Genomic DNA, 25,387 nt, shown 5'->3' on the forward strand with positions numbered 1-25,387 from the left:
GAGAGAGAGAGAGAGAGAGTTCAGCAGCTCAGCTGAGCAGAAAGTTGAACAGCAGTAGCACCTTTCAAGATGCCAAGATGAAGAACTCGGGATACAAATTTCGAAATGAAAAATTAAAGGCACACCTAACTAATTTGCTCAAATTTATTTAATTCAAATATAATGGTTCTTTCCCCGTCAAATTGAGACATTTATTTCAAATGTTTATACTTCAAAATAAAATTAACTCCAACTTCAAGCTAAAACAGTTCCTTCCATCACAATAACAGCTTTTCCTCGCAGCAGTACCCTTTGATTTTGCTCATCTAGATGAACGTTTATTGCTCCCCCTCGAGGTGATGCCTGAAAGTAAACATCAACGTATGAGAGGGAGGTTTTTATAATACCAGAGAGAGAGAGAGAGAGAGAGAGAGAGAGAGTGCCTGATAAGCAAAAACATCAGACTTTCCAAGTTTTTTGCACCAATATGATGCAAGGGCACAATGTGCGCTCCCACAAACGGGATCCTGACATAAACAGTTAGCAGTATTCAGACTTATGTATCAAATGGTTTAAATCCATGTTAGCAGGTTAAGTCAGATATATTCGAATACTTTAGCTTGGAATAATGAAACTGATAAAGATCGTGCGGAAAAAGAAAGACACAGGAAAAGGCCGATCAGGTTATTCAAATGTTTTAAATCCACTTTAGCAGAAAAAATAAAATAAAAGGAAAGGCTTATTGATGCAGATACATAATCTCCTCATCTAACATAGCAACAGCATTTGGCACCAGGTATCAGGCACTTGAGAGAAGCTTACTGAGAGAATAATGCAAGCTGCTTACCTCATCAATCCCATGTTTGGGACAGAAGAATCTACTGTAAAAATCATATACAGATTCTGGAGGAGCAATCCCCGTAACGATCACTCCCCTAGACCCTGGACATTGGCGAATTGCATCTAACTGCGGCTGTAAATCTGTGACAGCTTTTGCTGATGGAAGCACAACCTTGAAAAATGAAACCAGTATCACTTAAGAGTGCATGCTAGACTGCACAGGCAATCCAATAAAATAAAAATTTGTCCGTTGTTTTATACGCTTCTATCAATCGAAAGCATAATAGGGAATTGAAAATGTAGGTTTCTGGAAGGATTGTAGGACTTACAAGTAAATCATCTGTGACAGTTGTCCTCCTTATTTCAACCATAGAAGCACCATCTAAGGCCTTAGAGATTACCGAAACATCACCAGAGTTGAATTCATTAGAGGGGTCGGCAGGAAAATTCAGTTCAACAAAATAGGACTCTTGTGCTTCCCCATTGTGAGTATTCAAACCATTGGCTGTCTTAACATCTGGAACCTTTTTAGCTTTTAGGATTCCGGATAATGTGGCAAACTCAATAATGTCGGACGTTACCAAACCAGAGTTAAAGAGAGTGTATGCAGCTGCTAATGTTGCATGACCACAAAGCTCAACCTGCACAAAAGGCAATCAAATTTTCAAGATCAATTAAGAAAGCATATGCTACTTCATACACTGGTGACAAAATCAAGGCATTAGCAATACCACTTCAGTAGAGCCACATAATCACATCAAAATTTAGAGAAACCTGAGTGAGGGCTTGTTTGGAGATGCTTTTCTAGAAAGTACTTATGCTCATAAGCATTATTATACTAAGCACGTCCAACTTCTTTTAAAAATAAAACCTCTTCCAAGTGCTTTTTGTTCAACCCATAGGCAATTTCAACTTTTCCCATCAAACGTTGTCGGAAAGCGTCTTTAGGAACCAGTTTTAAATAAATTCATACGCCAAAAAGGAACCATTTTTACTTTCTAATAAATCAAACTTTGGGGTAAATTTAAAATTTCAACCTTGTTAGCGTGTGCATTTAAAAGTTAAACACTTGAAACCAAGGAAACTCTAAAGATCAATCACTTGAAACCTTTTTGCTCGAAGCGCAATTAGTAGAAGCACGTCCAAATTTTAATAAAATCCAAGTGATTTTACAACCCGGAAGTACTTTTCCAACTGCTTTAACTACCCAGTTACACTTTTAAATAAACCCGTATGCTAAAAGCCTAAAGGAAACAAATTTAAACTGAATTCCAGGCTGTTTTCTATACACTCAAATCTTTTGGTGGATTCCATATCGACCCAGATAAAAGTTGAACACTTGGAAACTAAGGAACGTGTAAAGATTGATATGATATGAATGAAAGCGTTGAATTGAAGGGAGGTGAGCTCATACCTCATTGGAAGGAGTGAACCATCTGAGACCGAACCGAGGAGCTGAGTCAGACTCAGTGAGCCGAGTCAAGTAACATGTCTCGGAGAGGTTGAACTCGGCGGCCACGGCTTGTAGCCACTGGTCGTCTCTTTCTTCCTCCAGCAAGCAAACCGCTGCTGGGTTCCCTTTGAAAGCCGAGTCTGCGAACGCGTCCACCTGCAACCAGCAAATTCAAACACTCAATTCATACACACAGAAGAGAGAGAGAGAGAGAGAGAGAGAGAGAGAGAGAGTACCACAGAGTATTTCACAGCTTTCTTCGCCATGGAATTGGAATGGAAAATCGAAATGATTGTTGAGCAAAGACCTGGAAAGTAGCACTCTTTCTCTCTCTCTCGATATATATATATTACTCTTCGCGGGTGTGTAAAGAGTTTTAAAACAAAAGCGCTTTTGGTAAAAGCAAATCACAAAGCACTTTTAAGTAGAAATGCTAAAGCAGTATCAAACACAAGATGAAGATTAAAAACTAGAGATGCAAGAGACAAGAGACAAGAGACACGGTGGCCGATCTCATCTTTTATTGATTTTTTATATTACAGAGTGATTTATAATAGAAACAATTCCAACGATAAGTATGAAATTCCATGATTCAATCACAAATTACTTTGAGGAGGAACTCATCATCATCCATCAAGGAGCCAAGTTAATTCCTTTTATGATTGTACTGGTTCATGTATCGTTTCAAATTCAAACTGTATGAACACTTTAGCTTTCGCCAATCAGTTTTGCTGTTGAAAATACAACACACGAAGCTAAAAATCGAGTTCTCGCAATCAACTTCATTCGTTGAGCGACGGAAATAGTACATTCTAACATAATCTGTACAGAGTACAAATCCTAGAGAGATCAATGAACTACTTGTAGGAGACGATCAGGGCAATGTGAGTGAGTAATTTACATGGTGTAATTCACAAGGTTACATACAACACATGATGCCCAACTTTATTAACACATTAACCAGATGGAAATGGAATCACCACATTCCTTGTTTGTTCATCTTCAAGAAATGGGACAGAGTGATCTTTGGAAGTTCGATCGGACGCCCTTTTTTCTTCGTTATCTTTGTCATCTTAGTTGACTCCCCATTCACCGATTCAGCAACCGTCACTGAGACCAAGTTGTAGAACTGTTTCAAACATCAGTTTACGCATATTAGATTACTTCCAACAGTGATTTTGATGACGTGCAGAACGGGTAATCTCGTTGTGCAATACTTTTAGTGGATGTCTCACAATGCACAGCTCCATGATCCGGCATGAATTAATAGTTGAAAATACATAAGAAAAGATAAATGAGAAAATGTACCTCGCAAACACCATGGAGCAACAATCGACGGAGAGGATCTTGAACCTGCAGGATGAGAACATCTCCATCTCCACCTTCAGTCTCCGTAACAAAGGCCCGTACACGCTCCTGAAAAGAGAAGGGAATTTATACTCAATGACAATAAAAGATTTTGTCAGGTTGCAATTTGATTTAGAGAAAGATGAATATGGAAAACGGAATGCCAAAGATCCTGAAGAGAAAAGTGTGATGACAAAAAGTGTCTAGACAAATAAAGGAACCAATATGAGATAAACATAAGGAATTGCAATTACCTCATAGAACTCAACAAGTTCTGCGAAAACGCTACGGCGAAGTGCCTCTCTTGTTCGACAATCAACCCTACGCCATGCATTCAAGACGGCCGTTTTATCAGCATCAACAGGACTCTTCTTCTTTGCACTTGGGCCCTTCATGGAATCAATCACATTAGCCTGTCAAAATGAAATGAAGGCTAGAGTCAGGGAGTGCGACTCCGAAACCTCTAAAATGATCCTATAACAACATATGCAGATATACATACTGGTTATAAATAAATAGAGGCACATTATTTGCTACGTAAATGGTATGACACAATTTAAAACGCTAATTTGAATAAAGTCATGCATTCATATGACTGCTAGGATAATTTTCTTAATTCAAATTCTACCAACACTTAATGGCATCTGAAATCATTGCATTGCAGGAAATTAAAGATTGAAACATGCTTTTGATGAAGAGAGTGGGTGAAGGACCTGCTTATCCATGTCTATATTCCTAAATGTATCCCACTCTCGCACATTAGTCATGCAAAATGCTGACAGCGGTACATCATCACCTGTACATTCAAACCAAAGCCAATTTCGGTATGAGATTTTTCAAAAGGGTAGTGCTATTCGCACACACCTCTCAATTTTTGGCCGTTAGATCGAATGAATTGAAGAAAAATCAATGGCCACAAAATTAACAAGGGTGTCTGGGAGGTGAAAATGAGTGTGTGAATAGCACTATCCCTTCAAAAAGCAGTAAGCCAGTAACCATAAATATCAAGCTAAAGTAAATGTAGGTGAGTTCAAGTAATCATAGAACTTCCAACAGTTTCTTCATATGATAAATACAATTTTACTTGTGGATAAGCAATGCATATAGAATAGAATTTACTACGCATCAAACAGCTATATTAAGAGAAGATTCTATATGAGTACCCCAAGGTGGTGGAGCAAACAAGCCTCTGATTTCTTCTGCATTTAGACGAGGAACAAGTTCCAACAAAATCCGATCATTTACCCATCTTCGAGACCGTCGGTTGCTAACCTGCCAGAAGAAAAGAATTGTCATAACACGAATTGAATTCAAAGAATCATTTATCATGCTTGCAGAAAATTAATCGCTCTTCAAGCTCATACTTTTTTACAAAGTATTAAAGCAAAATAAGATGTGTTGGCTAATCAATACACACTACATTTGTCTAGTTTCACAAAACAGTATTAAGTCCTTATGTAATTAAAAGTATTCAGTTGTCAATTAGTATTACGGTCTAATGGTATTCCTTTCACTTGTAAGTGAGAGGTCTTCGGTTCGATTCTCGCCAAAGGCGAATTTGAACCACATTATTCCTAGCCCATTGTGAGGCTAAGCCCACCCCCTCCCCCTGAGAGTAGATAATATTGTTTAACTCTGAATCCAAACCAATTTTTATCACACAATAACAATCACAATTCAATTTAAATCAATGCTCAATAAAAACAAATAACAATAGTACCGTTCCGGCCATGCTCTCAAGCAGCTCAATCTTCTTCTCAATCGACATTCCACGGGATTTCACACTCTCTCCTGTCCAAAAACACCACTTAAAATCCAGCATTCCAACATTAACAATCAATTTACAAAACTACTCAAAGACTAAACAGTAAACTTGAAAGATATTATCATTCCACCATCTGGGTAATCAAACTTACACAAAAACCTAGAAATTTAATCAGATCCCATCAAAACCCCAAATCCCCAAACGGTATTTCACTCCACCCAAATCACCAAAACGGCCAAAGTCTGAAACTTTACAGACTACGAGCTAGAAATCGTTTCCACAGAATAGGAGAGAGAGATAGAGGGGTACCATTTCGAGGTTCGAGGATAGGAGAGTTGAGGAAAAAGCCGTCTTCTCTGTTGAGAACGCCGGGAGTCGCCATGATTGATTTGATGCAAATCTGATCTCAATGCTTGCGGCTTTGAATCTTCTGCTTCTTCTGGGCTTCTGGGTTTTTTCTGCGGCGATAGATTTTGAGAAAAGAGATGAGAGAGATAAAGGGCGACGAAACGTTCCTTTCAAAGGCGCTGAGAAATAAGAGGGACGCAACCAAACACGGCCTTGGAAATACGGAAGAGAGGGAAGGAGAGACGACCCACACTAGAATATACTTTTACATTGTGGAGATGCCACACGGCACGTGGTAATCCAATTTTACTCGAAACTCTTGTTAAATTGTCACTGAGCACGTGACGCCTCAAGGGGTGTGCCGGGTCGTTAAAGTGGCGTGTTTTAAATTAATCATGTGATGTTATGTGAAAAATAAAATTATTTTGCATTGTTAATTGGTTTGGCTTATTTAGATTTGTTTTTAAAATGATAAAAAATGATTTTAGAGAAAATATTTTTGAGTTTCAAAAGCACTTGAAGTGTTTTCTAAGTTAAGTATTTTTCTAGAATTTACTTACATTTTTACTAAGAATTGGTTTCAAAAACGCTTTCAGTCATTTTAAAAGCACATTTAAACGAGTTCTTAACTATTAAAACGACTTCTAATGGTACACTTGATCTGTTCTAGTTCACGAAAATTTTGAGATCAAACTACTGTCACTTTGGCATGTCCAACCATATAACATGAACATATTACTACCGACGCGTTGGCGAAAGTTTGGATAGAAAATAATTGACAAGATAGCATCTATCTCAAGGGCAGAGAGACGGAGAGAAGGAGAGTTTGCCTGCGGCGGGATGGCTGGCGGCTAGGCGGGGTTGGGTGTGGGTGTGGGTGTGGGTGGCGAGCATCAACATGACTCTTGTTACTCCAGAGACATCTAAGAGATTCTCTACTCAACTGGAAAAGGAAGCTGCAGGGCACCAGATGGAACGTTCGATCCAAGCTTATGGGATCAAAGCAAATTGTCGAAGCAGAACAAGGACCGTTCAACTTTTATATCCTTGTTGAATTTTATGAGATTTCATTAAACTATGAATTGTGACTTGACGCACGAGATTCTCGATGTGAATGCTTGCAAACTGCAACGAGTTTGGCGAGCTTCGAGAACCTTGTTATTGCTGTGTACATTTGAAAACAAATCATTTCGGTTGCTGTACAAAGTACATGAATGCTAGAGAAGAATACCTTCTTTCTCTTATGTGTAAGAATATCCCAAGATCTAACAGCATGGTATTAGGATTACAAAAGAAAACAATACGCAGACTATGCTCACATATGCATGTGGCATGGCATTAATGGCATGCATGCATATGATCATGAAATACTTACTTGTCGCCATGAGTGCTTCTAGTGCAAAGTTGAAGTAGTCTTCTACTTCCAATACCTCTGTATGAATTCTACCAGCGAAATAGGTTTGTAGTTTTGTGAGATTCCGACGGTATGGAAGCAGGGATTGCTTCTTAGTTATATAGCTAGGGTTTCAACCAATTCCACCCTATTAACGGAAAGGATATCCACCCTAATCTTTTCTAATCAATTAGAGTCTCATCATGACTCTTATACCTTGTATTCTCTTAATAAAAGGTCCATAAATTGATTGCAAGTAATTAGGACTCCAATATGTTTATTCCTTTCAGGCTCCGAGAATCATAAAAGATTTCATTAACTTGATTACCAAGTCAACTACTCTCTCAAAGATTCTCGGCATAATTCATTGTCATTCACAAATGGTTTTACATTATGCACATTTACACTTCATTCCTAAGCAAAAATATCACATCAATACGTAAACGAGATGAAAATTTTACGTCGAATTTGCAGTTTCTTTTCGTGATACTATCTTACGGGCTCTGAGCCTATCCGGACCATGAGAGGCTTCTGAAGATCCAAGGACGAATCTGCTACGATGGGCAGCGTTGAAGGGGACAAGATGCCTTCTATGTGTCAGCATGTTCAGCCACTGCTTTGTCCAATATATGAATCCTCTGCAACTTTAGGAATGCAAATCATTAGAATCACCGTGCAAGTAACACCAAGCACTACTACAAAAGGGGGCTATAGTGTCGGAGGGTGGTGTCGCTTTAATCTAATATAGTAGCGGATTAAGCAGTTGCGACACTAACTGAACATGACGTCGGATTTACTGTCGCTTATAAGCGTTATTAAATGTTTATGTCGCTTTTAAACCGACGTAAACATATATTTTAATAATTTTTAAATACTAGTGTCGTTTTTAAACCGACGTAAACATTATTTTAATAATTTTTAAATGCTAGTGTCGCTTTTAAGCGACATAAAGTGTGTATATATATATATATATATTAAATTATATATATATATATATATTAAATTAAATTTTATATCCCTAAAAACTATAATAATTATATATATATATATATATTAAATTAAATTTTAAAAAATTGGTGATCATTGGATTGGCTTAAATATACATACGATTCAATTTCTTAAGTGTTATACATACAAAATAAATAAATTTAAATCTATTTAATATATATATATACACACACACCATTGAACTTGATTGGATACGAATTCTATGAAACTAATTTCGACAGTTATAAACGAAAAATCACGATTTAACAGTTATTTTAACTCCGATTTTGATGATTTTTTACAGCTACACTCCTGACCCTATATGAATACAATGAATGGATTCGATCTTCAAATTAAAATATTTACACAAGTGGATACCAGAAAATCTTATGTTATACTTAATGAAAGTATAAATAAACTCTAAGTGTTAGTCAATCTATTGTTTTGATGGGATACAAATTCTCCGAAACTAATTTCAACGATCCCAACCGTCAAACTTGTTTGCATATGCTTCGAGATCACATCAGCAAAAAATCACAAAAAACAAACATTCAGAGATCAAGTAACGGGACAAAGCTTTTCGACAGTTATAAACGAAAAATCACGATTTAACGGTTATTTTAACTCCGATTTTGATGATTTTTTACAGCTACATTCCTTGACCCTATATGAATAGAATGAATGAATTCGATCTTCAATTTAAAATATTTACACAAGTGGATACCACAAAATCTTATGTTATACTTAATGAAAGTATAAATAAACTCTAAGTGTTAGTCAATCTATTGTTTTGATGGGATACGAATTCTCCGAAACTAATTTCAACGATCCCAACCGTCAAACTTGTTTGCATATGCTTCGAGATCACGTCAGCAAAAAATCACAAAAAACAAACATTCAGAGATCAAGTAACGGGACAAAACTTTTCGACGGTTATAAACGAAAAATCACGATTTAACGGTTATTTTAACTCCGATTTTGATGATTTTTTACAGCTACACTCCTTGACCCTATATGAATACAATGAATGAATTCGATCTTCAAATTAAAATATTTACACAAGTAGATACCACAAAATCTTATGTTATACTTAATGAAAGTATAAATAAACTCTAAGTATTAGTCAATCTATTGTTTTGATGGGATATGAATTCTCCGAAACTAATTTCAACGATCCCAACCGTCAAACTTGTTTGCATATGCTTCAAGATCACATCAACAAAAAATCACAAAAAACAAACATTCAGAGATCAAGTAACGGGACAAAGCTTTTCGACGGTTATAAACGAAAAATCACGATTTAACGGTTATTTTAACTCCGATTTTGATGATTTTTTACAGCTACATTCCTTGACCCTATATGAATAGAATGAATGAATTCGATCTTCAATTTAAAATATTTACACAAGTGGATACCACAAAATCTTATGTTATACTTAATGAAAGTATAAATAAACTCGAAGTGTTAGTCAATCTATTGTTTTGATGGGATACGAATTCTCCGAAACTAATTTCAACGATCCCAACCGTCAAACTTGTTTGCATATGCTTCGAGATCACATCAGCAAAAAATCACAAAAAACAAACATTCAAAGATCAAGTAACGGGACAAAGCTTTTCGACGGTTATAAACGAAAAATCACGATATAACGGTTATTTTAACTCCGATTTTGATGATTTTTTACAGCTACACTCATTGACCCTTTATGAATAGAATGAATGAATTCGATCTTCAAATTAAAATATTTACACAAGTGGATACCACAAAATCTTATGTTATACTTAATGAAAGTATAAATAAACTCTAAGTGTTAGTCAATCTATTGTTTTGATGGGATATGAATTCTCCGAAACTAATTTCAACGATCTCAACCGTCAAACTAATTTCACTATCAATTGATGGACAGAGTGTGGAGTGTGTGTGCTGTATAGCGCACAAATATGGCCCTCAACTTTTATTATTTTTTTGCTCTTGTGTAATACAAATTCTCAGAAGTATCCTTCCAATTAATTGAAGAGATCTTATTTTGGGACCAGGAGGTATTATACGGAATATATGTTTTCTTTTTTAGAAGAAAAAACCAGGTGGTTTGACTTGTGCAAAAATGGTGCTTTGCACACCCAAAAACCTACACTTATATGAGTGTCGCTTATAACCGACACTAAATTATTTTTTTAAATATTTTGAAATCCAATGTCGCTTTAAATTAGTTTTTTTAAATATTTTGAAACCCAGTGTCGCTTTTAAGCGACATATTGATTTAAATTAGTTTTTCGTTTTATAACCATCGAAAAGTTCCATAGAATTTGTATCCCATCAAGTTCAATGGTGTGTGTATATATATATTTATTAAGTAGATTTAAATTTATTTATTTTGTATGTATAACACTTAAAGAAATTGAATGGTATGTATATTGAAACTGATCCAACGGTCACCAATTTTTAAAATTTAATTTAATATATATATATATATATATATAATTATTATAGTTTTTAGGGGTATAAAATTGTTACATTAATATATATAATTATTATAGTATTTTTTAGGGTTATAAAATTAATATATATAAAATTATAGTATTTGAAATATCAGGCGGGAAATTTCCCGCTTGTTTGAATGGATGGAGAGACTTAGTGTCGGTTTTAACCGACGCTAGTGTCATTAAAGCGACGCTATGTGAATTTCAAAAAGTGTGTCAGAAGTTGGCGTCGGTTAAAAGCGACGCTAGTTTCATTAAAGCGACGGTATGTGAATTTCAAAAAGTGTGTCAGAAGTTGGCGTCGGTTAAAAGCGACGCTAGTTTCATTAAAGCGACGCTAGTTTCATTAAAGCGACGCAAGTTTCATTAAAGCGACGCTATGTGAATTTCAAAAAGTGTCAGAAGTTTGTGTCGGTTTAAAGCGACGCTAGTTTCATTAAAGCGACGCGAGTTTCATTAAAGCGACGCTATGTGAATTTCAAAAAAAGTGTCAGACGTTTGCGTCGGTTTTAACGGACGCAAACTAAGTACCCATATTTAAACCCCTCTCTTTCCCATTTCAACCGTGCTTTCATTTCTCCCCCAATTTCAGACTTTCTTCTTCTCCTTCCCCATTTCATCTGTGCGTCCCCTTCTTCCTCCTTTTCATTTTTTCCTCAACTCCTTCCCCGTTTGCTTTGGATCACCAGTTTGAAGATCAACATTCTGAAGAACTCCAATTCGAGGAGGAAGAGCTTGAAGGTGGTTCATTTTTAAATTATTATGATTATTAATTTTAGTTTCTATTTTGTATTCTAAATAGTTTTATGCTTAAATTGAAAATTTATTTTTGTTTCTTGGTTTTTAATTGTTTTTTTTGTATTTATGCATGTTGGATCTGAAGAGCAAGGACACTGGAAATCGCAGATCCATAATTTTTTAAAGGTATAAAACCTAAGTTTAATCTATAGAGATTAGAGCCTTAATGTTGAAGTAGTAAATTATTGGAGCACTGATCTGATGGCAAGCATGGCAGCATGGAGTTGCTAGTATTATATATGGCACTATGGAGCTACAAAATATGTGGTCTTCGACAAAGGCAAGCACAGGAAAGCATGGAGGATGAATTTTTGTAAATTATATGGAATGTTAGATGTAAAACATTTGTATATTATGGCACTATTTTTCTTTTGAATTATTTTTATTATTGTTTGTTTTGGCCTAAAATTGAAATTTATTATTTCGATTATATAATTTTTTTGAGTTATAATTATTTGAGAACGAATACAGAAACAGATTTTGACTTTTTTTTAAATTATTATTATCAAAGGTGGTGTCGCTTTAAATCGTCACTAGTTTGCATATTTTATTTATTTAATTGTTCTCTAACGTCGCTTTAAACCGTCGCTAGTTTGCATATTTTATTTAGTTAATTGTTGACTAGCGTCGCTTTAAACCGACGCTGCGTAGTGGCGGATTAAGCGAACAAAGCGACGCTGAAGCCCTTTAGTGACGGTAGCAATGGCGTCGCTATTCCAATCCGACATTGCAGTGTTTTATGTCGGATTTTTGCCAAATTTCCGACAGAAATCGGGGTTTCTTGTCGGTTTTTGGTCCGCCGGTGATAGCCTATATTGTAGTAGTGAAGGAACTCGAAATTTCGCAAAGAATACTCGAAAGGAAAAGAGATGATCCATTCTCAAACAAAATATACTGTTCGAAGAATGAGATATCATGTTAACCACAAGAAAATTATCTATATCACAATTCGAGATAAACACCTGCAACCACGAGCGGATACTGATATCAATTGAAGAAGCGGAAGCGATGCAGTGGTCACGTAGTTCCATGCAGATCAGGAGCATTAAGTGTGTTGCTCTAGGCGCTGAACTTTTCGGATTTAAAATTTGGATAGATGAGTAAATTATGAGCTCTGATAATCTTCATGGCTAAATCAGTATTTAAATAAAGCGAGTGAACACCATCATCCCCAACCAAGATGCCAGCACATAGTCCCCTACGTTAACAGGAGTCACCGAGACCGGGTAGTTCAGCATGTTAAATGGAAGCAAAGGAGCAAGCAGAAGTAGCAGAATTTTAAACTTACTAATACTGTAATCAAATGTAAGCGGGGGCAAAACCCGCTTACACCAGATTGGCTCACATCACTTTAAACTTCGTCCTACAGGAAGTTAACACTAATTAGAGCATTCCCAGTGAGGGGCTTTATATAGAACTGGAAAAGTGGTGAATATAGCCTATTTTAGAATTCCGAGAAATCTTTGAAACTTTATAAAAGAATCTCTCCCAATAAGGGGCTATATCTTTCAGGCTTTATATGAGGTTATATATATTTATTTTTGTAGTAAATTGATTAAGCGATGATTTATTTATTTATTTATTTTTTTTTTTTGTTTTTGTGTTAGCTTTTCTTAAGTTGATTTTTGGATGTGATATCTTAAAAAAAAATTTATGAACCCTTCAACCTAAAATGTTCAAATTGTGACAAAGTTAGATTTCATCGCTTAGGAATTGTTCGTTGGATTAGATTCCCTTATCTCAATCTCATCCGTTGAAAGAAACAAACCCCCACTTCGCCCTCTGAAATAATTTGATTTTCACGTATAACACAACAATTTACCTAGCATAAATTGGTAAATTAGTACCATACAATTTTGAAAAAAAAATTATTTGAAAATTTCATCCATCAATGTCCATGAACGTTGAATCAATTTGAAATTTTAATTCTTATGGAATTTAAAATAATTATTAATTAGCCAAATTGCAAGCAAAATAAGTAAGAAAAAAGAATTAAAAAAATAATAAAAGGACAGTATAAGTGTATTCGCAAGTGAAGGGAGAGTGATAAAATTTTGTTCACATGGGTTGCTACTTTTTTTGTAGGATCCATTGTTTTTTGGGGCTAGATGTAGCCCGATTTTATGCCACCCAAAAAAGGAAGTTGCTAGCTCCAGTGGTGGATCTAGCCCCATTTTCCGACTCATTGGGGATGAAATTTCTCGTTAAGGCAATAAATATGGTAACCTTAAGGCAATAAATGTGGTAACCTCATGAAGGATAAAGCTCCCATTGGGGATGCTCTTAGAAGGTCCCAAGATTGCAAGGGGGGAATTTTCTCCTTGATAAACTACTCTATATATGCAGGGGTTTCTCCTTGACATAAGATTTTCCATTCCGCACAAGATAAAATGGTAAGATAAGCGTAAGCGTACAAAGCTGTTAATGACAATATGCTATCAAATCCAAGGAAAAATGACAAAAGCATACGCATCCAAGCACACATACAGAAGAACTGATAAAATCAATGGCCTAAGAGACTCACTGTTCTTCCTAGGAAAAATGAAGCTGTGGCACCTAATGTTGCACTACAGAATCAGCAACGAATCCAACAGGCAAGCCATAAAGATAACCTCCACCAAGCTGGCAACAAAAAACAAGTGAATCACTGAACGGGATCCCTCATCTTTTAACAACAGGGGTTAACAGGAAAAATGTCAAAACTAAGATAAGTTCTAAACATTACACAAAAACGAAAAGCGGACACTACATGATGCACTAAATCTCGAATTTGGACGTGCAACAAACTACATAACATTCATACCCATGTTTGTGAGAGGAATGTATGCAACAGACCTGCAATTTCCCAAACCAAAATATGAAATAGATAATTTAGACAAATGTTTGAGGAATTTACTATTTGAATATCATACACTGATACACATATAAATATAAATATACACATACATATACATATACATAATTCATACTGTGAGTCTGTGAGAGGAATGTATGCAACAGACCTGCAATTTCCCAAACCAAAATATGAAATAGATAATTTAGACAAATGTTTGAGGAATTTACTATTTGAATATCATACACTGATACACATATAAATATAAATATACACATACATATACATATACATAAATATATATACACACACACACACACACAAAACGGTCCAGATTTCACATACATTGTACTAATTACCAATTTGGATTATGTAATTAATTATTGTTAGGGATTGTTTAGTGATTAAGATTAAACAAGATTGGAATTGAGTTCAAGTTAGCCCTATTGAATTTCACTCCCTTAAGATGACAAATTCTAAAGTTCATTCGTCATTCCATGTGATTGTGCGACTATACGTACACTATGTAGTAGACGGTCATGCTCGAGTGCCACATTTGTCAGGTAAGAGTTGCATGCGACAAGACGTACGAAAAGGTCCAGTCAAACACATTGTTGGCATTACACTGGGATATAAAACCTTCTATAAAAAAAAAAATACAAGAAAAGAGAGAGGACATACACTTATCAATCTTACAAAAGAAAACACATACAAGATAATATTAAGGAGATCAAATTTTTAAACCAAATTTGCAAACCAAATGATATGTCATCAACAAGAAATAAGCACGTTAATCAACACTTAAGTAATAATCTAATTACTAGCATCCACATCATTTGATTTAGAAATTTAGTTTTCTTAGCATTTCTCATACAAGAAAAAAAAAGAAAAAAAAAGAAAAGAGGACATAGACCGTACCTAGCTCTCTTGAAAAAGAAAATACAAGAAAAAGATTGTTTGCACATAGGACTAAACTCCTCTATAAAACTTATAAGGTAAGAACTAGCAAGATAAATTGCAAAACAAAAAGAAAAATCTAAAAAAATTAGATAAAAAAGAAAATCACACATTAAGAAGAGAAGACAAACTTATAAACCTTCAAGTTCTTTATCATTCGAGTCCCATTGGGACTAAAAGCTCGAAACTAATGAGATAAATGGTCACAAAGAGTTTTTAACTCAGGTGACTAAAAGTGTTCAACTGTATGCTCATAGCTCCGAATACATTGTATAAATCTCCAACCTTAATATCACTTGTTCAAATAAAAAAGGGTTCCAATTGCCAAACCGGTTTTATGTAGATCAGATCCCTTATGCTGTACCCATAGGGCCATACCCAACCTGGTGGCAAGAGTGGGCATTATCTTTTGGACATTTTCTTTAGTCTGGGTTGAAAATTCCTACCCAAGTACCGTCGCTAAACAAAGTTTTGGGCACTTCCATCAATCCACGGCCCTAATCTTAACCCACTGGACCTAAAACAAACTATGAAAAGAAAGCTGGTCCATTGAGAGGTTTTTCGCAGCCGCTGTCTGGCACACAAGCGAGAAGACCCTCCCAATGCACTCTGGAAAATCTGATTCATAGCTCAACATACTCTGTCAATAAGGGCTAGCTTCTTCATCACCTCCGCTCGAAAACAATCCTCATCACTGAGCCTGGCTTACATTTTTTTTTTTAAATTTATTTTAAATTGACCAAATAACTAGTAAAGCAACGCTGGACCTTGAGAACTATTTTTCAGTTTTCAAGCATAAAGGGTACCTGGTACTAAATTGCAGGGGAATAGTAATAGGCATGGTCAAGGGCGAGACAGATAGTTGGCCAGCAAAATGTGGTCCTCCAAATAAAAGGTTCATACGACAAAATACCAAGCACTTCTTGATGCCCCCCGGGAATTTTAACAAAAAGTTCTCGGTACTGTTCATTTTAAGGAAAAACCATATTTTTACACTAAAAAATCAATCATGGTATTATTTATTTTACCATTTATTTTGTTTTTATCGTTAAAACTTAAAGTTTTCAAACCCTTTTCATTAGTTTTCCTTTGAATTTTAACATACAGGTGTAGGATCATGCGGTCCTCTGCAACAATTAAGCCCATTTTCATAGAACTAAGGTATTTTCAATTGACTATAGTAAGTTCATCTCCCAGCAAGAAAGAACTATGCCGAAATGGGTTTTCATTGTGGCAATATCTCAATTATATGAGAAAAACTCTAGGTAGGTAGGGACACTCGTTATTCATAAGGCATTTCCCACAAAAATATGAGAACCTGCCTCAATGTTGGTCTCACTAGATGACAAGTTCATCCCATCCGATATGCCTTATAGGGTAGCCCACTGAAGTTTCTTTTCAAGCTGTTCACTCGTCACGCGAGCCATGCATTGAGCATCATCTCCCCAAAGACTTGGATCTACTTCTGAGCAGAGGGTCCGAATCTCTCCCGAAAACCCTACTTGTGTTACTGACTTGAAGTACTCTCAAGTATAATCCTAAAACTTATTGTGATTGATTTAAAATATCTTCGTGAAACGTGGCAGCTAAGGATATATATCTCTGCAAAGGGTATAAAATGAAGCTTTATTTGACGTTTGAGCACGTCCAGCTAGCTAGTCATACTCCAATAATGGCGCCTTTACTTACACGGAAAAGAATTGTCTGCCTCCCATTTCCGGTGTTCTTTCGTACTCTTCTATTTTACGTGATTACGATTAAGTCACGTCAATATTTATATTATTTTTTATAAAGATAATAAAACAAAAATGAATTGTAATATAAATTATTAACATGGCTTAACCGTAACCATACAAATAAAAAAGCACCGAGCACACCGAAAGTGGAAAAACAAACAATCCTTGTCCTACTTACAGACTGCTTCAACAGTATCATTGCAGTCCTTTTTATTGCTATTTGACCGAGCTAGCAAGCTAGCTGTGACGTTGGTAGGAGCCAGCCACCACCCGCAGCAAATAATTTGCAGTTACGTAGGTCATTTTTGTAGAATTTTTTAGGTCGACGGGCCGATGACTCACTCTAACAACACTGATTTTATCTTTACTTTATCATTTGCTCAATTAGTCAGGTGCGATGTTTTATCATAAAAGGCCTTGGGTTTTAGTTAGATTGGGATAATCCTATATGAATTGTTTTATCTCCTTCCCTCTGACCAATGTGGGATAAATGGGATTCCAATACGCCCCCGCACTTGAAACCCTATTTTGTGGGTCACACGTGGAGATGCACACATCGGCAATCACGTGGATCCAAGTCAGGGCTTACCCAACACGTGGGACCAAACGAGGACCCACCCAATCACATGGCAACTTTGACCTATGTGGAGCTATGTAGAGACTCACTCATCGCAGGGCCAAAGGGGACCCACCCAATCACGTGGCAGTACAAGCTCTTTCCCTGGCTCTGATACCATGTAGAATTTTTTAGGTCGACATGTCGAGGGCCCACTTCAACAACATCGATATTGTTTGATGAAATTGAAGTTCTACCATAAAACTAATTGACAATATAGAAAGTAACCTAAGACTATATAAGCACATAGCAAATATTGTACCTCATCGATGTGGGACAACTCTCAACACGCCTTACAAGTGTGGCCAATTTTCAAGCTTACACGTGGACAACAAGTGGGTGACGCGTGAGCATGTGTGGCCCTTGGCCTACAACAAGTGGTTGACGCGTAAGCACGTGTGGCTCTTGGGTTTTCACAAGAGGGATAACCTACTCTGATGTTATGATGAAATTGAGATTCTATTGTAAAATTAATTGACAATATAAGAAGTAATTCAAAATCATATAAGCACATAATAAATCGTATTCCTTATCGATGTTGGAACAACTCTTAACAATTTTCAACTTGATATCTCGCCGCTCATAAACTGATCGATCGATTGGGTGTCAATGAATTAATGGTCGATGCAACAATAACCGTATGGAATGGAACGAATACAGTATATATAGAAAGGTTTCTCATCCATGATGATTACAAAGCTTTGCTTTTTTTTTGTTTTCAACTTCATCCCACCATCCCTCAAGTCCCGGGCGGACGCGTGATCTGACTTAAACCAGGTGGTCTCGATCGATGTGAAATCAGTACAAGACATGTAAGATGTTCACAACCCTATATATTTATCAGTATAAGTATGTGATTGACCATTTATATCTCAAAATAATGAGTGGGAGAGTCTAGGTGAGAGTAAATGACTTTCAAGTGTTAATGTATGTGTAACTCACATGGTTGTGAGTCGGCCTCTACATTAAACTTCAAACTAAGTTCATATTATATGCATGTGAATGATTACTATTGACAATATTTCTCATAATTTATTTAGTGCATATAATTGACCTATTTATCTTATGTAATAATGGGTTGAGAATCCATACGCATGCGCGAGTGGACTTCTAGTTGTTGATGTGTAACATACATCACTAGTTGTCATAAACCTTAAATCAACTGTGAACCAAATTCACATCAATTGCGTTTCTGTGAGAATATTTCTGTATATTGGACTATTAGTCGATCTCTAGTGACTTAAACTGTTATTAACATGTACTAATCAAGCATGACATAACCCAAAATGGTAAAAATTCCATACCAAATCGTTCAGTTTCTCTTAGTGGAAACCAAGCTATCAAACGCTATCCTATATACTGATCATATATATTATATGATTAGACAAATCATTTCAAATGCATGCCAAAGATCTGTTCATATCACCAATCTGATATACTTATCCCCACTATCCTGCATTCTGTTCACACACACACACACACACACACACACACATTTATGTTACATCATAACTAGAAAGTTCTACGAATCAAAAGCCCTAGACAAAATTATTTAATGGAACCTAATGATGAATTAGTTACCCGTGTTATAAATTATATTAAACTTTTACAAGTTACTCTGTGGTCATATGTAGGACCAAGCTAAGTAGATTCAGTGGAGTCCCAAGAAATTTTTTACAGAATAAAGTGGGTTATTCTTTTAATCCCGAATGAGAAAAGTGACCATTGATTTGACCATCACCAAAACGACACTCTGATGTTGGAACACTTTATTTAATCTAATTTGTTTGCTTTTAATTTTATAAAGGAGGACCTCAAACCAAACTAACGAAACTTATCACTTTACGGGGGTGTTTGTTACGCCGGACTATTTCGGACTGGATTAGCTTCAAGGACTAAGCTGGACTGGCTTAGACTAGACTAAACTGGACTAACTTAGTGAAGCGTTTGGTGCAGTATTGGACTAAGAAGCTGGATAATAACAAATTCTAATATTATTTTATTTAATATATAAATTATTAATATTTTATTATGATCTTATCTTTTTCTCCATCTTTTCCTATCATTTCCGTCCCACTCTTTTCCTCTTCTCTCATCATCCCACCCTCTCCCTCTTTTTTTCCTCTCAGACCTCTCAATTCATGTCTCTTTCTCATTCCTGGTCAAACTCCTTATTGATTCCAGTCTCTATTTCTCTGTCATTCCTCCCTCTCTAGCTATGTGTTGTTCGAACGGAACCTCACAGCTCCAATTTTCCCGACGAGTTGCAAGTTTCCTGATGTGTTTTTTGGCCAACCCTCATTAAATTGGATGAAGTTAGCACCGCCAAAAAATTCATCACCATCCCTGGACCGAGATCTTAGCTTTGCATGCTCGAATTTGTCATGGATTTGAAGAAGCCCAAACAGGCCGAGACTTCCAGGCCATTTTCCGGCCACATTCGACCACATTTTGACCTCGATTCAAGTAAAATCGTAATCTTGTCACTCCCAACTTCAATTTGGTATATTTTATATGAAAGTTGGTTGTGAAATGGATCTGAAAGAGAGTCGGGAAGTTAATGATTGATCTAGGTGACCGGCGATGACGAGGAGTCTGTCGGGAGTGGTCGTTGAGCATGACAAGGACGAGAAATAGATGATAGTCTTAGCTAGTCCCATGGTTATTGGGGGGTCTCACTAAGACCTCTTAGTGAAGGGTTTTGTCCATGCTAGTCCCCTTTAGTCTCATTAATGTTAGTCCCAGCATGGAACAAACACAGTATTGGACTAATAGCTAGTCCAGTCCAGTCCAATCCGAGTTAGTGAGGGCAAACAAACGCCCCCTACAAGGATTGGAAAAAATATTAATTTTACCTAACTTTACTTTTATGTTGCAAATAAACTGTTTTCATAATTTTTTTATCACAAAAAATAATATTTCTATTGCGCCAAAGACTCATCCTCTTCTTTTTAATTTTTATGTCTAATGAAAATTCTCCCATTATTTCTGTGTATAATAGAGATATATATATATATATATATATATATAAAATTAACTTTAGGTGCCATATAAACCTAGTTAGTTAAGCCTTTGGGATTAATCACATCGACATTCATATTGGGTTTCGGATTCAGGGCCAGGCATTGGTTTTGTTAAATCCACTTGTATGCGAGGAATCAGATCTTGCTTACTAAAATGCAAGCATTTACAGAAGAGTCCAATTAGAGTAACAATCACATGTCGTTTTAAGAATCATAATCTTTCTGCAACTGCAATGTCATGCAAGAACATTTTCAACTTGAGGTTGAAATCTGAAGTGGTAGGTACTTACAGTACTGCTACTACTCATGCATAAAACCACCGATCATGTTTTGTCTTGTTTTTCATTTTGACACGACCTATTCTAATCTATAAGAGCATCAAACTCGGGTATAAATGGAGCGTTCACATTACTTTGTTCAACTGGCTAACTAGTCTTTGCAACTCTTATCATGCTATTGTTTATTGTTTTTGTTCATGAATTTTGTAAGCTATATTATTTATGGAGCTAGTGATGCAGTGCATGGGAAACATATATATTTAAGGTTGTAGTGACTTCTCATCTCTCAAAACCTTTGTCATCTTCTCTTTTAATTGAGTTGCCTAGTAACATGTGGCGGATCCAGGATTCTAACATAGGGTGGTCCCAATGTAAGATATCCAAAAACAAATGAGAGATTTTGGATGCGGTCCTTAGCTATGAATATTCTTTGATTGAAACCTTGTTAGTTTTTAATTTTTGATCGAGGTCCTTGAAATCAATGTGATAATTTATTTCTATGTACATTACTATATTTTTTAAATTAAAAATTAGAAATTTTAGTTGTTTATATAAATGAGATTTTAAATAATAAAAAAACCATAATTTGTGGGATTAAAAATATTAAAATATAAAAATACTATTGTGTGTGTGTGTGTGTCTATATATATATATATATATATATAAACATGGGTACATTTATCAAAATTAACCAAAAAAATTATTGTATCAAAACATGGGTACATTCTTCAAAATCACAAAAAAAAAAAAAAAAGATATTAGGCTTAATAACATTAGTAAATTTCTTCAATTAAACTTGACATGGATCCATATAAGTTTAAAAATGGATTAAAAAAATTTTGAATAGATTTTATATAATAAAAAAATTGTACATTTTACATATAACAAATTGGTATATTTAAGAATGAGTAGATTTTAAGATTAAAAAGTTTTACATGAATGGGTACATATAATTAGCATGGGTACATTTAGCAAAGATAAAAAAAAAAAATGTATGTGTACAAATACAATAAACTTTAAAAAATATGGGCACAAAAGAAATTAATATATGGGTACAACTTAAAACTGAGAAGAAAATTGGTACAAATTAAAAAAATATATATAAATTAAAAATGGGTACAAACTAAAACTAAAAATATATGATAAAAAATTTAGTCATAAATAAAAATATAATAATTGTAACATTTTTAACATTAAATGAATATATTTAGAAATAAAAAAAAATTATTATTGAAATAATTAATGATATTATTAATACCCAAAGACCTTGATCAAAAATTGAAAATGAATAGGATTTTAATCAATGAAATATCAAAAGGAATGATGAGAACCTAATTTATCCTAAAATTAAGGGAAAATAACATTAAAAAGTTAAACATTAACTTTTCATCCATAAATCATGGTAAAAACAACACAAGAAGTTACAAAATCTAAACACTTTTTTTTTTTTTTTGAACAAACGATATCTACACCAAGGGAGGAGCGGGTGGGCTTAGTCTCCCAATGGGTTAGTAATAATGTGGTTTGAATTCGCCTTTGGTGAGAATTGAACATAAAACCTCTCACTTACAAATGAAAATGAATATCACTAGACTATAGTACTAAGTAACCTTAATTCCCTTGTTCTCTTACATTGATAGTTTTCTATCTTTTACAAAATAAATAAAAAATAAACAGTCTTTTCTTTGGCAAGAAAAGAAGATAACAGTTCTCTAAACTTAGTTATTTTTTCTTTTAAATTATCTAAAAAATGGGCAACTTCCAGAAGAAAAAAAAAACAAATTAAAGGTCTTCAAAGTTAGTGGGCTTTTATCACTCTTAAATTCGATAGCCCATAAAGATGTTGATTGAGACGTCCAAAACGACAACGTAGAAGGAAAAAAAAAAAAAAAAAAAAGAGTCAATGTCTCTTTCATCTTCCTCGCGAGAAAGCTGTTGCAGCCCTGCAATTCCTTCACCTCCTCCATGGATGGACCAGGTTTTTAATGGACTATAACATTATTTGACATTGCCTTGGCTTAGGCTATATAGTCTTAGGAGTAGATCTCTCCCCCTTGCCGAAACATTTGGAGGGTCCCCGGAGGACCTTCATGGGCGTTTTTCCAGCTTTCGGGTGGTCCTGGGACCACTTTGGTCCCTCTATGGATCCGCCCATGCTAGTAACTATCCTACTATTAAATATTTACCCTACCAATGCTTTGTAATCTCTCTATTTAAAGGGATCCTTATGTACTCAAAAGGAATCCAATTGAGTAAATTAAAAGTATTCTAAGAAAAGAGTTTTCTCATTTTTTAAATCAAGTGTGAGGCTTTGTCGTGTGAGTGAATCCACGATTAGCAACGTGAGTGATTTCATTACCCTTTGGTCAAGTGATTCCAGGTTCTATTCCTATAAAGACGTGAGTGATTTCATTCTTCCTGGTTAAGCAATTCAACAGATTATCATTCTGCGTCTCCTCGAGACTCCTTTAGATTTTCTTCCTTGCATCAAGTGGTAATCAAATCAAATGAATAAATAATCAAACTTTTGTGGAGGGAATATATTGCAAGACCATTTCTTTTAATTTCCTTTTTCTCTTCCTCCACAAATATATAGTTGACTACTTCTAATTCCAAATACATAGCCAATTGACCAAATTGCCAATTTCCCCCGTATATAAACAATGAAAACCTCCCCTTTCATACACGAGGTGTAAGGAGTTGCTTCAACTTTTTGAGAATTTTTTTGTTTGCTCAGAACTTTGATTACTAGTGACATCAATTCTCTCTCTATCTCACTAGTTACATCAAAAAGGTAAATACGCGTGTGCCGTGCCGCATGTCAACTTCTCTCTCTAGCTTCTTTGGCTCGTTGTGTCTCATAAACCAATTTAAAAGGTAATTATTAAAACCAAATCCAAAATTTGGAACAATTTGATTTGTTTTAAAGTTTTAATTTCATAATTTTATGTTTTGCTTATGTTTCTTAACTTTTTGCAGATAAAGTATTTGATCATCACCAACATGATGCCAATGTGCAAACAAATACAAACATTACATGTTCCTTTGTAGTGGCCATAATCATAAAATGGATGTGTTCAATCCCCGCCGGCAGAAGGAGAAGGTGGTGATCGTAATGGGGGCAACGGGGACCGGAAAATCAAGGCTCTCCATCGACCTAGCCACCTGTTTCCCGGCAGAAATCATAAACTCCGACAAAATGCAAGTCTACGAAGGCCTTGATATAGTCACCAACAAAATAACCAAAGAAGAGCAACGTGGTGTACCGCACCATTTGCTAGGGATACTAGATCCTAATGAAGATTTTACAGCCAGGGATTTTTGTGACCTAACCTCACTTGCCATTGAATCTGTTTTAGGCCGTGATCGGCTTCCAATCATCGTCGGAGGCTCCAACTCCTACATCGAGGCGTTAGTCGATGACCATGACTATAAATTTCGGTCCAAGTACGAATGTTGCTTTTTATGGGTAGATGTGTCTGTACCCGTTATGCACTCGTTCGTGTCAGGACGGGTTGACCGCATGGTTCAAAACGGAATGGTGGATGAGGCGAGAGAGTTCTTTGATCCCAATGCAGATTACATGAAAGGGATTCGAAGGGCAATTGGGGTCCCTGAATTCGATAAGTACTTCAGGTATGGGCCACTTTTGGATGAAGAAACTCGTGCCAGGTTACTACAGCAAGCAGTGGACGAAATCAAGGACAATACGTGCAAATTGGCATGCCGACAATTGGAGAAGATTCATAGACTAAGAAATATCAAAGGGTGGAATCTGCACCCGTTGGATGCCACAGAGGTGTTCCGAAAGCACGGCAAGGAGGCCGATGAGGCCTGGGAGAAGCTTGTGTCGGGGCCAGGTGCTATGATCGTTGGCCAGTTTCTTTACAATATGACAGCTGAGGTTCCTTCACATATTGGAAGTCTTAGGGTTCCTGCAGCACTTGCAGCCGCAAGTGCAACTCATTAGAGGCTTAGATATTATAGTTTTCTTATGAAATATAACTTTTGGTTAATCTAATTTCATCATTGCAAAATAAAGAAAATAATATTGTCAGTGTCATGGACATTTCTTAAGTATTAATTTATTGTATCCTATCATTCCATATCATGCATGATATGATTATAGTTTTAATTTTAGCTTTCTTAATGATATTATTAAAGTGAGGGATGAGCAAAACTCTAAATCCTTAATGAAATAAATACCACAGCTTTGATCTTTTAATTTCAACAAAATCATCACGTAGTAAATCAACAAAGTCTAAAGTATTCTCTCTTTTCCCTCAAGTTTAATACCAATTGGCTCTTATTTAGAACTTCTTGTAACCGGAACACAAAGTAAAAAAAAAGTAGGTTCATGGGTTCATTGATTAGTATACTTCAGGTGCTGGAAAGGTCAGAGCATATTTGAAATAAACTTTGGCTATTCTCATCTCTCAACTCCTCTAGACTATATTCTTTCTTTTTCATGGAATTTATCCTTTCGAATGTGTATACAGTTTAACGTCCTTTTTTAGCAAGAAGAATTTGTCTTTAACTACATGTTAGAGGTA

At 35.6% G+C, this 25,387-nt stretch overlaps 3 protein-coding genes and 1 long non-coding RNA gene across 4 annotated transcripts; 2 read left to right on the plus strand and 2 right to left on the minus strand.

The window, feature by feature from the left end:
- Positions 1-126: 126 nt before the first annotated feature.
- LOC103947567 (uncharacterized isomerase BH0283-like) lies at positions 127-2,669 on the minus strand. The gene is made up of 6 exons (XM_048586851.1): positions 2,509-2,669; positions 2,234-2,428; positions 1,149-1,460; positions 827-991; positions 423-506; positions 127-342 (listed from the first exon to the last, which is right to left on the minus strand). The coding sequence occupies exons 1-6, from the start codon at positions 2,536-2,538 to the stop codon at positions 235-237; spliced, it is 894 nt and encodes a 297-aa protein (XP_048442808.1). The 5' UTR covers positions 2,539-2,669; the 3' UTR covers positions 127-234.
- Positions 2,670-3,028: 359 nt separating this feature from the next.
- On the minus strand, positions 3,029-5,961 carry LOC103947568. Its single transcript, XM_009358482.3, has 7 exons — positions 5,694-5,961; positions 5,340-5,410; positions 4,783-4,891; positions 4,333-4,415; positions 3,874-4,032; positions 3,581-3,688; positions 3,029-3,401 (listed from the first exon to the last, which is right to left on the minus strand). Exons 1-7 carry the CDS (start codon positions 5,764-5,766, stop codon positions 3,249-3,251), a joined length of 756 nt encoding a protein of 251 aa, XP_009356757.2. The 5' UTR covers positions 5,767-5,961; the 3' UTR covers positions 3,029-3,248.
- Positions 5,962-10,972: 5,011 nt separating this feature from the next.
- LOC125478454 lies at positions 10,973-11,767 on the plus strand. The gene is made up of 2 exons (XR_007259320.1): positions 10,973-11,334; positions 11,477-11,767. It is a non-coding gene; the product is annotated as an uncharacterized LOC125478454 (long non-coding RNA).
- Positions 11,768-23,464: 11,697 nt separating this feature from the next.
- Positions 23,465-24,903, plus strand: LOC103947564 (adenylate isopentenyltransferase 3, chloroplastic). Its single transcript, XM_048586962.1, has 2 exons — positions 23,465-23,711; positions 23,814-24,903. Exon 2 carries the CDS (start codon positions 23,872-23,874, stop codon positions 24,802-24,804), a length of 933 nt encoding a protein of 310 aa, XP_048442919.1. The 5' UTR covers positions 23,465-23,711; positions 23,814-23,871; the 3' UTR covers positions 24,805-24,903.
- The last annotated feature ends 484 nt before the right edge of the window (positions 24,904-25,387 follow it).

This window comes from the organism of the source record quoted next, unplaced genomic scaffold (genome assembly GCF_019419815.1).
Source record: "Pyrus x bretschneideri cultivar Hongxiangsu unplaced genomic scaffold, Pyrus_bretschneideri_v1 Contig25, whole genome shotgun sequence".
NCBI lineage: Eukaryota > Viridiplantae > Streptophyta > Magnoliopsida > Rosales > Rosaceae > Pyrus > Pyrus x bretschneideri.

Coding starts and splice junctions, on each gene's coding strand:
- LOC103947564 (XM_048586962.1), top strand. CDS start 23,872: ATGTTCCTTTGTAGTGGCCATAATCATAAAATGGATGTGTTCAATCCC.
- LOC103947568 (XM_009358482.3), bottom strand. CDS start 5,766: ATGGCGACTCCCGGCGTTCTCAACAGAGAAGACGGCTTTTTCCTCAAC. Junction 4,892..5,339: donor TTGAGAGCATGGCCGGAACG/GTACTATTGTTA, acceptor TTCTTCTGGCAG/GTTAGCAACCGACGGTCTCG. Junction 4,033..4,332: donor ATATAGACATGGATAAGCAG/GTCCTTCACCCA, acceptor TCATTTTGACAG/GCTAATGTGATTGATTCCAT.
- LOC103947567 (XM_048586851.1), bottom strand. CDS start 2,538: ATGGCGAAGAAAGCTGTGAAATACTCTGTG. Junction 1,461..2,233: donor GGTTCACTCCTTCCAATGAG/GTATGAGCTCAC, acceptor CCTTTTGTGCAG/GTTGAGCTTTGTGGTCATGC. Junction 507..826: donor CCAAACATGGGATTGATGAG/GTAAGCAGCTTG, acceptor TGTTTATGTCAG/GATCCCGTTTGTGGGAGCGC.